The sequence below is a fragment of the Protobothrops mucrosquamatus genome, unplaced genomic scaffold (genome assembly GCF_001527695.2).
Source record: "Protobothrops mucrosquamatus isolate PMUCROS unplaced genomic scaffold, P.Mucros_1.0 scaffold323, whole genome shotgun sequence".
Taxonomy (NCBI): Eukaryota; Metazoa; Chordata; class Lepidosauria; order Squamata; family Viperidae; genus Protobothrops; species Protobothrops mucrosquamatus.
This window is the reverse complement of record NW_015386662.1, coordinates 116,323-128,133: the sequence shown is the minus strand read 5'-3', so window position 1 is coordinate 128,133 and position 11,811 is coordinate 116,323. Positions and strand designations below refer to the sequence as shown.

At 40.4% G+C, this 11,811-nt stretch overlaps 2 protein-coding genes across 2 annotated transcripts; both read left to right on the top strand.

Moving 5' to 3' along the window:
- Positions 1-791: 791 nt before the first annotated feature.
- On the top strand, positions 792-3,952 carry LOC107286760 (molybdopterin synthase sulfur carrier subunit-like). Its single transcript, XM_015815182.1, has 3 exons — positions 792-957; positions 3,015-3,136; positions 3,816-3,952. The coding sequence occupies exons 1-3, from the start codon at positions 946-948 to the stop codon at positions 3,940-3,942; spliced, it is 261 nt and encodes an 86-aa protein (XP_015670668.1). The 5' UTR covers positions 792-945; the 3' UTR covers positions 3,943-3,952.
- LOC107286759 (molybdopterin synthase catalytic subunit) lies at positions 3,859-11,755 on the top strand. Its single transcript, XM_015815181.1, has 5 exons — positions 3,859-3,962; positions 4,727-4,854; positions 6,088-6,241; positions 9,992-10,115; positions 11,104-11,755. Exons 2-5 carry the CDS (start codon positions 4,734-4,736, stop codon positions 11,170-11,172), a joined length of 468 nt encoding a protein of 155 aa, XP_015670667.1. The 5' UTR covers positions 3,859-3,962; positions 4,727-4,733; the 3' UTR covers positions 11,173-11,755.
- Positions 11,756-11,811: the final 56 nt, after the last annotated feature.

Sequence of the window (11,811 nt, the reverse complement as noted above, 5' to 3'; positions counted from 1 at the left end):
ACACACTGATTTAAAGGTGCGTAGAAAAGTTCAGAGGAACCAGGAGAATCAGGAGCAATGTAGTTTCCCCGAAGGCTGCTGTAATTGAGCAAACTCCGTCCTTTTTGCAATTCTGAATTGGGTCTGGTCTTATCTTTCTTTCCGTGTAGTGGGCTGTCATATCAGCTGTTTAAGGTCTTGTGATTCCTCTGCAGAGAGAAATAATGAGAATGTAGTTACCATTTTTTCTTCTTCTGCATTTTAGTGAATGCGTCATTTAATTAATCCCTATCCGGGTAAATCCCTAGGCATGCCTGGCACAGCTTTCCCATCAATTTGGTGTGATGGGTACGGTAGCTCCAGACACCCAGCGGAAACTACAGCCACCTTCCGATGCTAGCGCCCTCTAGGTGCGCTGGAACTACAATTCCCAGGCTTCCTTGCAAACATGCGGCCTGCGTACGCGAAGGATTCTAGGAATTGTAGTCGCAATGGACTGCGTTAACTCGCCGCTCCAGGCCAAAGTAGCTTAATGAATCGCTTTATGCTCGTGAATCAATTGATCCATTTTACGGGAACCGATTCTGCCGGATTATTTTACAGTGCAATTCTGAGAGGCGAAAAAGTTCAGAAGTCTTGAGTTCAATACAATCCCACGTACCGTGAAGATGCATTTTAAAGGTGTTAAGTATTGCAAACTTGCAAAAAAAAAAAAAGGTACTCGACTTATTTTCAAACCAGGACCGACTCTTGTTTCTAAACTCTGCACACCCACTCTGGAGAGCCAACCCACGAAAGGTGGAGCTGTTAGGGGGTGGTGCAAAGCGATTGGGTTAGAAAGCGACTGGCGGCAGTGAGTGCTGTGCTTTCTGAAACCGCAACTGCTCCTGGGCCCGCCGCAATCGCAAAGTAATCGCTAGCAGAGAAAGGCGATCTGTTTCGGGGCCTCCCCCGGTCGGCGCATCGATGAGCTGCGAGGTATGCCAACTTCGCTGTCGGGGCCGGCCCGGTGGTCGTAGCCGGAGTGCGCGCCTCTTTTTCCTGCAGGTACCCCGCAGGGCTAAGTAAGCACCGAGAAAGGCGCCGACCTGCAGAAGCTTCCGGAGCCCCAGTTTGTCCCGAAGCCACGCCCCCCTGTGGGGAACGAGAGAGACATAACGGGGTCCCCATTGAGGGTCGGCCGCCCTGCGCACGATTCCTTACTCAAACATGATCATGTGTGCAACGTGTGTCCCGGCTTTTCCCTGAAATGACTTTGGATCGAGCCTATGAAGCTAAACAAACTCTTATCTCCCAACTACCCCAGCTCCCATAACTCCGGCCACTTGAGGATGATGGGCGCTTGCAGTTCAATATGCAGTGGTCTCCAAACGATCGTGTATCTTATTAGTAAAAATGCTGAGCATGCATTTTTTATGCACGATTTCTTATAAATTATATACCTGTACCACTGTAGTAATATGTACCTTTTTACCCATATGCGTATAGAGAGTATAGTCTGTGGATTGAGTAGCTTCTTGAATTAGGTAAATAACAGGTGTTGGGTAAATAACAGGCATTCTAATATTTCTTGTACACCCAGTTTGGAGGCCACTGACCATTGTCTGCCTGCATTTTGAAATGTTGAACTACCCATGGATTTATTTCATAAGCGCTTGTAATTCTGAGCAGTTTTCTTTTGACTCATTATTCTAGTTTTTAATGCTGATAATTACACTCCTTGGTGTCTCTGATTCTAATAGAACTGTGGAGTTTTTAAAAATAATTTTATCTCTACTGGGGTTCAATGAATTTGGTGGTGCTAGAAGTCCAATAAATTTTGTTAGATTTTCTTTTAAGGTTATTACATTTTCTGAAGTTACCTACCTGTCATTTGATAATTCTGTTGAACCTGGAGGCTTTGATGAATAAGCCGACTTGAACATTTACATCTCTAATCTCTAGAGAGCCTTTAAAACTTGTTTGACAACCCTCCTGTGTATCTATCCAGGATGAACTGCATTTTTTTCTGGAGTAATTTTAGTTCTTGCCAGGGTTGTAATACTTCTACAGCAAAGAGGGGACTTCAGGTGTACTTCAGCTTCTTTGCCTTTGATTAGTTGGGCTGATGCAGTATTTGGAAGATTCCCCTCTCCTGCTGTGGGATATCAATGATATGTTAAATTGGAGGTACCCATCAGGAGAAGGTAAATGATTATGATTGCCAACTTGGCTTTTTAACCTCCCTGCCTTAAGTTGAATGGAAACAGGATAATTGCAAATGATTTGGTTTCTATGAGGCTGAGATAAGGATGAGTATGGAACAGAGGTTTAAATACTTCCTTCTCGTCACTGTCAGTGCATCAAAGTAGTCCAGACCACTAAAACCATGAATATCAACACAGCCTTTATTGTAAGGTTACATTAAGGCAGGGTTTCTCAACCTTGACAACTTTAAGATGTATGGACTTCAATTCCCAGAATTCCCCAGCCAGTATGGCTGGCTGGGGAATTCTGGGAATTGAAGTCCATACATCTTAAAGTTGTCAAGGTTGAGAAACCCTGCATTAAGGGAATCTTGCAGGTCTGAAAGTACTTCTCTCCACCCTTGCCTTTACTTTCCAGGGACCTAGGGAGGAACCCTTCTGAGTTGCTGTCTCCATTCCCATTCTTGTCTAACTGCTGTTTAGACTGGAGGCCCTTCTCCTTCTCCCAAGTCATTCTCACAGCCCACTACAGTCATCTCTATGGCCTAAAAGTTTTTGAAATTTTTGCTTCCATTTTTGGGTGATTGCACTCTTTTTTTTTTTTTAGAATATTCATTTCTTTTTTTAATTTGTTGCGACCAGATACCTTTTACAATGTACTACTTTTTATTCTCCTTGTATTTCAGAAAAACCTGTTCCTTGTAGGTTTTGAATGTTTCCATTACTTTAACTTACATGCCGTTCCAAATCTAAAGCTTTAATGTGTTGATTTAATTTTAGTTACAGTGGAATACCAATTCTTAAAATGGGGCTAAATTTTACATGTTTTTACTTGCTGGTTGAAAACAGGTCACCGTGCTGTATTTTGCCAGAAGTGCTGAATTAGCAGGGCTGCGTACAGAGACCATTTCTGTGCCCCAACAGATAACCTCACTGCAGCTGTGGAGAGAAATTGTCAAGAGACATTCCAGGTATGGTGACTTGTACCAGTAAACAATGCTTTTCTCATGCTCTTACTGTGCAAGGCTGTGCATTTGTGCTCCAGATTATACACTTAATTGCAACCCATGCTGGAGCCCATATTCAGGGAACCTCTCTCTAACAGAGTGTGTGCCTTGGACTGTGTGTGGTGTTTATATGGTGCTTCTGTTGTATGTGGCCTTTTAGATGTTGATTGAGGTGTTGATGGCTGGCTATTAAGTCGTTGGCTGTTGTTTGCTTGTGCCGCCAAGCCCTGTTTCCTAAGCACTTGATAAGCTGGTGGTAAATCAGCACTCCTGTTGACTGATGAGGGCCCATTTCTCAGACTTCAATCACTTCCCTGGCACCATATAAACACCACACACAGAACACACAAAGCAAACACTCTGCTAGAGAGAAGTTCCCTGAGGATGGGCTTCAGCACCGAGTCTGAAAGCTGTGAAGACAAAGTCTCTGGTCCCAGTGACTGACTCAGATTGGACTCTGCAATCTGTATTTTAAATCAGAGGTTGTGCCCGTTTTTATTTAACCTGGTAGCCATTTTGGGGATGGATGTGCGTTTTGTGAGAATCCTCACAATATGTTGGGCAGAATCCAATCCAAAGAGGTCAGGGATCTATTGCAGAAGCAGATCAATGATCAATTTTTATCTTTATATATTTCCTTCAGTCTTGCTGATATCGAAGATCAAGTTATCTTTGCCATTTGTCAGGAGTACGTGCCCCTTGGGGATCAGCAGTTCATCCTTCACACAGGGGACGAAGTTGCCATCATCCCACCTCTTAGTGGAGGTTAGCTCTAGGAAGATACTCACAGGTAGGTGTTGGTGTTTTGCTATAATATCGAATCTGGAAATATGATGGTGATGAGGACAATGATGATGGACAAGGAGGAGAAAGAGAAGTACCAAGCTGATATTTCTCTAGAGTGCTTTGAGTTTGGCCTCTAAAACATGCTTCAAAGCAAGGAGAATCTTCTTGCATTCCTTTCAAGCAGCCATGTCTTTTCCTGCATGGTCTGATATACCTTTTGGACATCAGTTCTGATGTGCTGCATAGATGAACCAGTAATGTTGTAATTACTTTTAATAAAAAGTATATATTAATGGAGAATAGCTTAAATCAGCATTCCTCAGTCCCCAACTGATCATAGCTATGGCTCCCAGAATTTCCAGAGATCATCATTGGCCGTATTGTCTAGAGAGGATGAGAGTCTGAACCCAAACCGGAAAAGATCCATAGAATTCATTTGTTAAGAGGCTATGATATTCCTTTGAAGAAAGAATAGGAATTAATTAATTTAATCTAATTAAGTTAAATAATTAAAGTACTGGCTAAGACACCAGACCAGAAACCAGGAGGCCGAGTTCCAGTCCTGCCTTAGGCATGAAATTAGTATTACTTATGTTTGCTGTCTTGAATTATTCATAAAAATAATAAAGGTGGGATGAAAATGGAGAAATTAATAAATAAGGCAATTAAACCTAGTAATCTGGCTCATGACCTGCGCTGTAATTTAATCTCTACAGCCAGGCAACGATCAACTTGCAAATTAATCATTGTTTCACCGTTTACTTCTAGAGAAATAATGAGTGAAATTGAGGATGAACCCAAGGATGTGATTCAGTTGAAGTTTGAGAAGCTCTCATTAGACGAAGTAGCAGCACTGGTCATTTCTCCCTGTTGCGGAGCTGCATCTTTCTTTGTAGGTAGGTCTGACACATAAAACTCTTAATCAGAGCTGAACACACAGATTTATTTTAAAAAAAACCACATCACTAGCATTTGGAGATTGAACATTAGATGAACAGTTATAGGAGCCAATGGAACAAGGCTAACATAGAGCAAGCTTAGAACAAGGAAAAGGCATCCAAGCATCCCCAAAAAAGTTCTAAAACTTCAGGATTGGAATCATTTACAGAGAAATAAAATGGAACCTCTAGTTTTGCCTGTTCTGAGGATTGTCCCTATCAGGAAAGACTGGAGCCTTTAGGGCAGGGTAGGTAACCTTGGTTCTTTTATGATTCGTGGACTTCAACTCCCAGAATTCCTGAGCCAGCCATGCTGGCTCAGGAATTCTGGGAGTTGAAGTCTACGAGTCATAAAAGAGTCAAAGTTGCCTACCCCTGCTTTAGGGCATCTATATACATAAAACAAGTCTTGATGCTGCACATGGATTATGTGCTTTTGAGGGCTTCACCTTGTAGCTCTGAACACATGCATATGGTTGGTTTGAAAGATTTCAGACAACACATAGAGCATCTTATTTGTCCCCTTGAAAAGAACGGAGGTTTCAGCCTGCACAGTTGTATTAGTACAGTTTGCATGCCTGAACTAACTTCAATGTCCCGAGTTGTTGTTTTTTTTAAGGGGGGAGGATTGCTACATTTATAGCAGTGTGCTGCATCCCTAAAATAAAGATATGGAAGACTTATTTGAGAAGGGCTTGTACTAATTTCAGTTTTCTGATAAGTCCTTGAGAATTCACACAACACATGAAAACATTGAAGTGGACCACATTTAGCCTAGTATTGCCCCACCCAGTCTTTTTAATAAATATATATTTATTATATATAATTCATTTATTAATAAATATTGGAAATTAAATTGAAACCTTTTTGTATATATAGAGCAAGTTCGCCGTTGCTGAGCTTGGCCCCTATTAATAACTGATGTTATTGCAGGATGTGTGCACCATTAGGGAATCTGGGGCTAAACCCTAATGTGGTTGAGACGTGTGAGCTCATTGTAGGTCTGTAGCCCATGGCTAAGTGTTATGCAGAAACCAACTTATTTGGGCTTATTCAAAGCATAGGCAAAATCATGCTTAGCATAAAGAGAAATTGTTAAATTCTCATTGATAAAGCTCTTAAACTTAGCTTTCTGTCAAGCTAAATTCTCACTATCTCAGAATGTTGGTTAAGTGTTGTTTTTTTGTTCAGGCACTACAAGGAATAACTTTGAAGGGAGAAAAGTCATACAATTAGAATATGAAGCCTACACAGCTATGGCAGAAGGTGAAGCAAAGAAAATATGCAAAGATGTTAGATTAAAATGGCCTTCTGTGAAGCATATAGCAATACATCATCGACTTGGGTAAATACAGTCAAATAATATGTTCTCCCTGTTTTATTTAATTAAGATTTTGTGCTTGTGAATTGGATAGAGACAGGTTTACAGGCAAGCATCTGAGCCTCCTTTCTGGATGAGACCATATAGAGAAAGTTGCCTCATAGCAAGCTAAACTTTGTCTTACTCTTACTGCAGCTCTCAGACAGACATGATGTCCACATTTCATGATTGATTCTTCATACAAATGAAGGGTTAAATCTGAAGGTTTAGTCTCTGGACTCTGATCCTTGTTGCTCTGAACATTGGCAATGATACAGCTTGTTATCAGATTTTGACTTTCTTATGTTGTGGTTCAGGGGAGAAAAAAATTGACATGATAAATACTCTGGAACGAATGTACAATGTATAGATGAATTGTAAGCTAAATTTGAGAACTGTTTTATGCTCACTTTTTAAATGCATCTCTTCTGTCCTTTCAAGTGCATCACCTGATAAAAAAAACCAATTGGTTTGTTACTCAGATGATGCAATAATTTTTTATTAGTGATGGCTAAGAGATATATTTTTTCTCCCTATTTACATGGAGTGTTAAATATTTATGTGCACATCATCTCTTTGGATCATGTGCTGTTCACTTCCCTGACTTACAGTTTTGTTTTCCTGACCAGCCTGTTTTCTAAATGCTACACCAGGGGTAGTCAACCTTGGCTCTTTTATGACTCGTGGACTTCAACTCCCAGAATTCCTGAGCCAGCTGGCTCAGGAATTCTGGGAGTTGAAGTCCACGAGTCATAAAAGAGCCAAGGTTGACTACCCCTTTGCTACGCTCAGCTTCACAGAACTAACTGTTGCCCTCAACAGTTGATGTTAATGATGCTCAGATCTGCTTTCAAAGGGTATGTTTCTTATGGGTAAAGAATAGATTGAGCACAATTACAGCACTTCAGCAATCCCCTCTCACTTATCTCTTACCATTTGGGGAAAAAAATTGAGAAAACTTGGTGAAGCACAGAACAGATTTTACTTGGGGTTATCAAGTCTGCTGTGGAATGTCTTTAGATACATTAAATAAGCCACAGTATATTATAATACACTATAAAAATAGACAATCCCCCCTATTGGGGTGGGGGGTATAGCTCAGTAAAATCCTATATATCCCTTTCAAGCATCCACGTCTTTTCCTGCATGGTCTAATGTATCTTTAGGACATCAGGTATGACAGGCTGCATAGATGAACCACTAACATTGTACAGGTAGTCCTTGACTTACAACAGTTTGCTTAGTGATGGTTCGAAGTTACAACGACACTGAAAAAAAGTGACATGAACATTTTTCACACTTAGGACCGTTCACATGATCAAAATTTACATGCTTTGCAACATTTTTATGACAGTTGTAGTGTCCCTGTGATCCCCTTTTGTGACCTTCAGACAAGCAAAGTCAATGGGGAAGCCAAATTCGTCTACCAGCCATGCGACTAACTGAACAACTGCAGGGATTCACTTAACAACTATGGCCAGAAAGGTCATAAAATGGGGCAAAATTCACTTTACAACTGTCTCACTTAGCAACATAAATTTTGCACTCAATTGTGGTCGTAGGTCAAGGACTACCTGTAATAACATTTATTGAAAATATATTAATGGCGAATAACTTAAAACAGCATTCCTCAACCACCAACTGATCATGGCCGTGACAGCCATAATTCCCAGACAGCGTGTCATGAGATAATATCTATACTGATCTGAGAACTTAAGGAAGAGTGGACTGTCTACAGTTAGACCTTGCTTACTGACTGCCTCATTTAGTAACCATTTAAAACTATAACGGTATTGAAAAAGTAACTTTCCAATCAGTCCCCACATATGCAACTATTGCAGTGTCCTGCAGTTACTTGGTTCCTATTTATGTACTTTGCAACTAATGTGTGACAAGTAAAGTCAGTGGAAAAGGTAGTAGTAAAATTCCAAGTCACAGTCATTTGATGTTTTGCTTAATGACCACAGTGATTTGCTTAACAATTGCAACAGAAGTGAGGTTGTAAGTCCAGTGCAATCGTGATATTTTGCTTAGCAAAATAGCACTTTGCGACAAAGTTGTTGGTTTCAACTGTGGTTGCTAAGCTAGGATAACCGGTAATAATCAATCTGATAACTATTTTGGAAAGTATTTAGATTTCAGCCTGACTGGCAGACACTAACTAGTTGAAACACAGTCATGACATGTATTTCATGTAGAAAGCTTATGTGAACATTTATTTAGCTTATTTTGTGGGTTGTACAAAAGAAAAGCAGCTTTTTTTGCTTTCCAGATGTTTTGAACTACAATTGGGAATTGCTTGCAGTGTTTAGAACATATGAAAGTCATAGTCTAAAATCTGAGGGACATTGGGTTCCCTGTTTTTCATAACCAAGAGTATTTGTATTGCATTTATTTTTGCTCAGCTGCAAAGAAGGAGTAAAGATAATGGAGCTTTAGAAGAGCTGACTGCTACATGTCTCTTTTTAAATTTTAATTATGCATCAATCTAATATAATTTGTGCAATTTGATTCCTGTAACACCCGTGTATAATTTTTTGGCATTTTAATTCCTTATCAGTGTGTTACTATTCTTACTTTTCATTTCCCCTAGTTTGTATGTTATAGTGCAGGGCTTTTCAACCAGTGGTATGGGTACCACCTGTGGTACATTGGCACCTGGCAGGTGGTACGCGACCATCCTAGAAAAGTGGTAGCGGGGGAGGGGAATGAGCTGAACATGGTGGCAGCACCCCACAAGCCTGAGCGAGAGATGGCTGGAGCTGCAGGGCTGTCAGGGCTCAGCGGAAGCGCCAGGATCAGCGCCAGGCTCCAGCTGGAACTCGGCACTGATCCTGAGCTTTTGCTGAGCCCAGAAGAAGTGCCGATCATCTGGAATGTTGCAGCATCTCCAGGGTCTTATGATTTACATTCAGATGCGTGGCAACTGATTCATATTTATGATGGTCACAGTGTCCCAGGGTCATGTGAAGTGACCAAAACCTGCTGCAACCACCCAGCAGATGGGGGGAATAAAAAAAACACACACACACACACACACCCCACCCCTGCTGCCAATCCTCAACAGAAATGCTCACAACAATGAAAACCTCGGACAGGAGGAAGAGCGCCACCTGGTGGGCAGGCAGGTGTCTTGCTCGGCTGTGGCTTGGGGGGCACTTTTTCAGTGCCATTGTAACTTCGAACAGTCACTAAGCGAACTGTTGTAAGTCGAGGACTACCTGTACTTTATCACTTTTTTCCTTTTTTTTTTTTGGTCATCAGGTTTTTGACACCTTGCTAGGCGACTGGCGGTACTTGGATATTGCCATATCCTAAAAGTGGTACAATGAGTGAAAAGGTTGAAAAGCCCTGTTATGGTGGATGGAATAATGACTGACAGGCACTCCAGAGTATCCCTAAAAAGTTATCCGGAGTACTGGATTATTTCTGCCTCGAAGCTCTTAGAAAAAGGAGCTCTGCTTTTCTGTCCCTAAACTAAATGATTGCATCAGGCTGTTGTTGCAGATGATGTCTTCTCTAGTTTTCCTTAATTTGTTTTCCTGTTGAATCTTTCCTTGGAACACATAATCATGAGACATGCAGCTTCTCTAATTTGATCTTCCTAGAACATGGCCCCTCTTGTTTATCTATGTCTGTGTAGTAGTTGACAACAAGACTTTTATTTTGTCCTTGAAAGATTACGCTAATGTGGCTAAAAGCCATAGCTAATGTTACTTTTCACGTTCTCTTTAGTTTGGTTCCCATTAGTGAAGCCAGTGTGATTGTAGCCATCTCTTCCCCTCACCGAGCAGAGTCCCTCAGTGCCTTGCAATATTGCATCAATACTTTAAAAGCTACTGTCCCCATATGGAAAAAGGTATGTGCGTTTCAGGACTTTTGTTTTGAAAAAAAGTACAATGCTGAACATAACATTGTCCACAGGACAATTTCCCAGAATCTATTTATTTGTTATCAAATTTGTTTGCCACCCATCTCGTCTATGCCTATGCCGTGGTATGGCTTTCTCCGGCAGAGTTGAGGACAGATATCCACTATGATGAATGATTCTTTTTCCTCTGCTGTTTTCTGAGATTGGAAAATTCCAGTTTCCTAAGTGAAGATGCAAAATGGACCAGCCCTCTCTCTTCAGTCCTTTGGGGAATTTACGTCTAACCAGTAGCTGGTCTAAATCAGTGTTTCTCAAACCATATCAACTGTGGATTTTATCTTCTAGAATTCCACAGCCAGCTTGGTGGCTGAGAAGTTCTAGAAATTGAAGTCCACACATCTTATGAGGTTGAGAAACATTGGTCTAAATAAGTTTCATTGCTTTAAGAGGACAGCAGGTGCATAATTGACAGCAAAAGCCACTATTTTGAATTTTATTCCTCTACAATGTGTATGCTTCCTACTGATAATTTGCAGATAACTCCCTGGATTGATGTTTAGCAGTCTATATGTCTAGCAGTGTATAGATGGTTATATTGCATAGATTTGATCCAGAGAGTTGATACACTTAAAAACAAACAAAAACATACTGCTTGGGCCCGAGGAAAGAAAGTCTTCATGGGAAACAACTGCCAACTTTTTCATATCTCATCAGACTGATCCTCAAGCTGTTTTTACAACGGGGGCAAAATGCACAGAGAACACATGTGCATCTAGCATGTTAAAATGTCAAGGTCCTTTTGGAAAATATCGGGGGTGATTCTGCTTATTCCTGAATTGTATCTGAGACTTTTTTTTCATATTTTAATTCAGCCCTGACAGTAAACTAGGAAAAAAAATGTAGCTGCTGGATTCAGTGTAGCAGATAAGTTAGCTTTGTTACAACTATTCTTATCCATTATGTTCTTTGTTTACAGGAGGTGTATGAAGAGGACTCTTCCTGGAAAGAAAATAAAGAGTGCTTTTGGATCAAGGGAGAAAAATAAAATATTGATGTGCCCCCAAAAAAGAAGGCAGAAGGAAAGCTGCTTCAGGGTATTACACTGAACTGGGAAATGCAATTTAGTTTTTGGTTGATCATTTCTAGAAATGCAGGAAGTATTTGCAACATGGCCAACTGTTTAAAATATATGTTTAGATTTCTTTCTCTGTGTTAATAAGCCTTAATCTTTAAAGCCAGAACATTTCAAAAATAATTGTATTCCAAAATTGAACTTGTAGAAATTATGATTCTCCAACTTTGAAATGGAATGAGATAATGAAATCACCCATCCCATTTATTTAGGAAAATTACTGCTTTCACAGACTGCTTTGTATCCTAAAATCATTGTCTGTTCTTTCAGATCAAATGATCTTTTGGTGTTTTGAGTATCTCTAAATTCTGTGGAAGAGCTGAAGCATTGTGAGAACCACATAACACAAAATAATGTAACTCTTACTTACTTTTGCTGCCTGTCATAAATTTAGGTGATTTGCCCCAGTCATTATAAAATTGAGGCGATGGCCACAGAGTTCTCACTAATTCTATTAAAAATATGGGAATAAAATTGTGGGAAACAGTTCAAAGTTTACAACCATTTGACTTAGAACCATTCATTTAGCAACTGCTACATGGCACTGAAGAA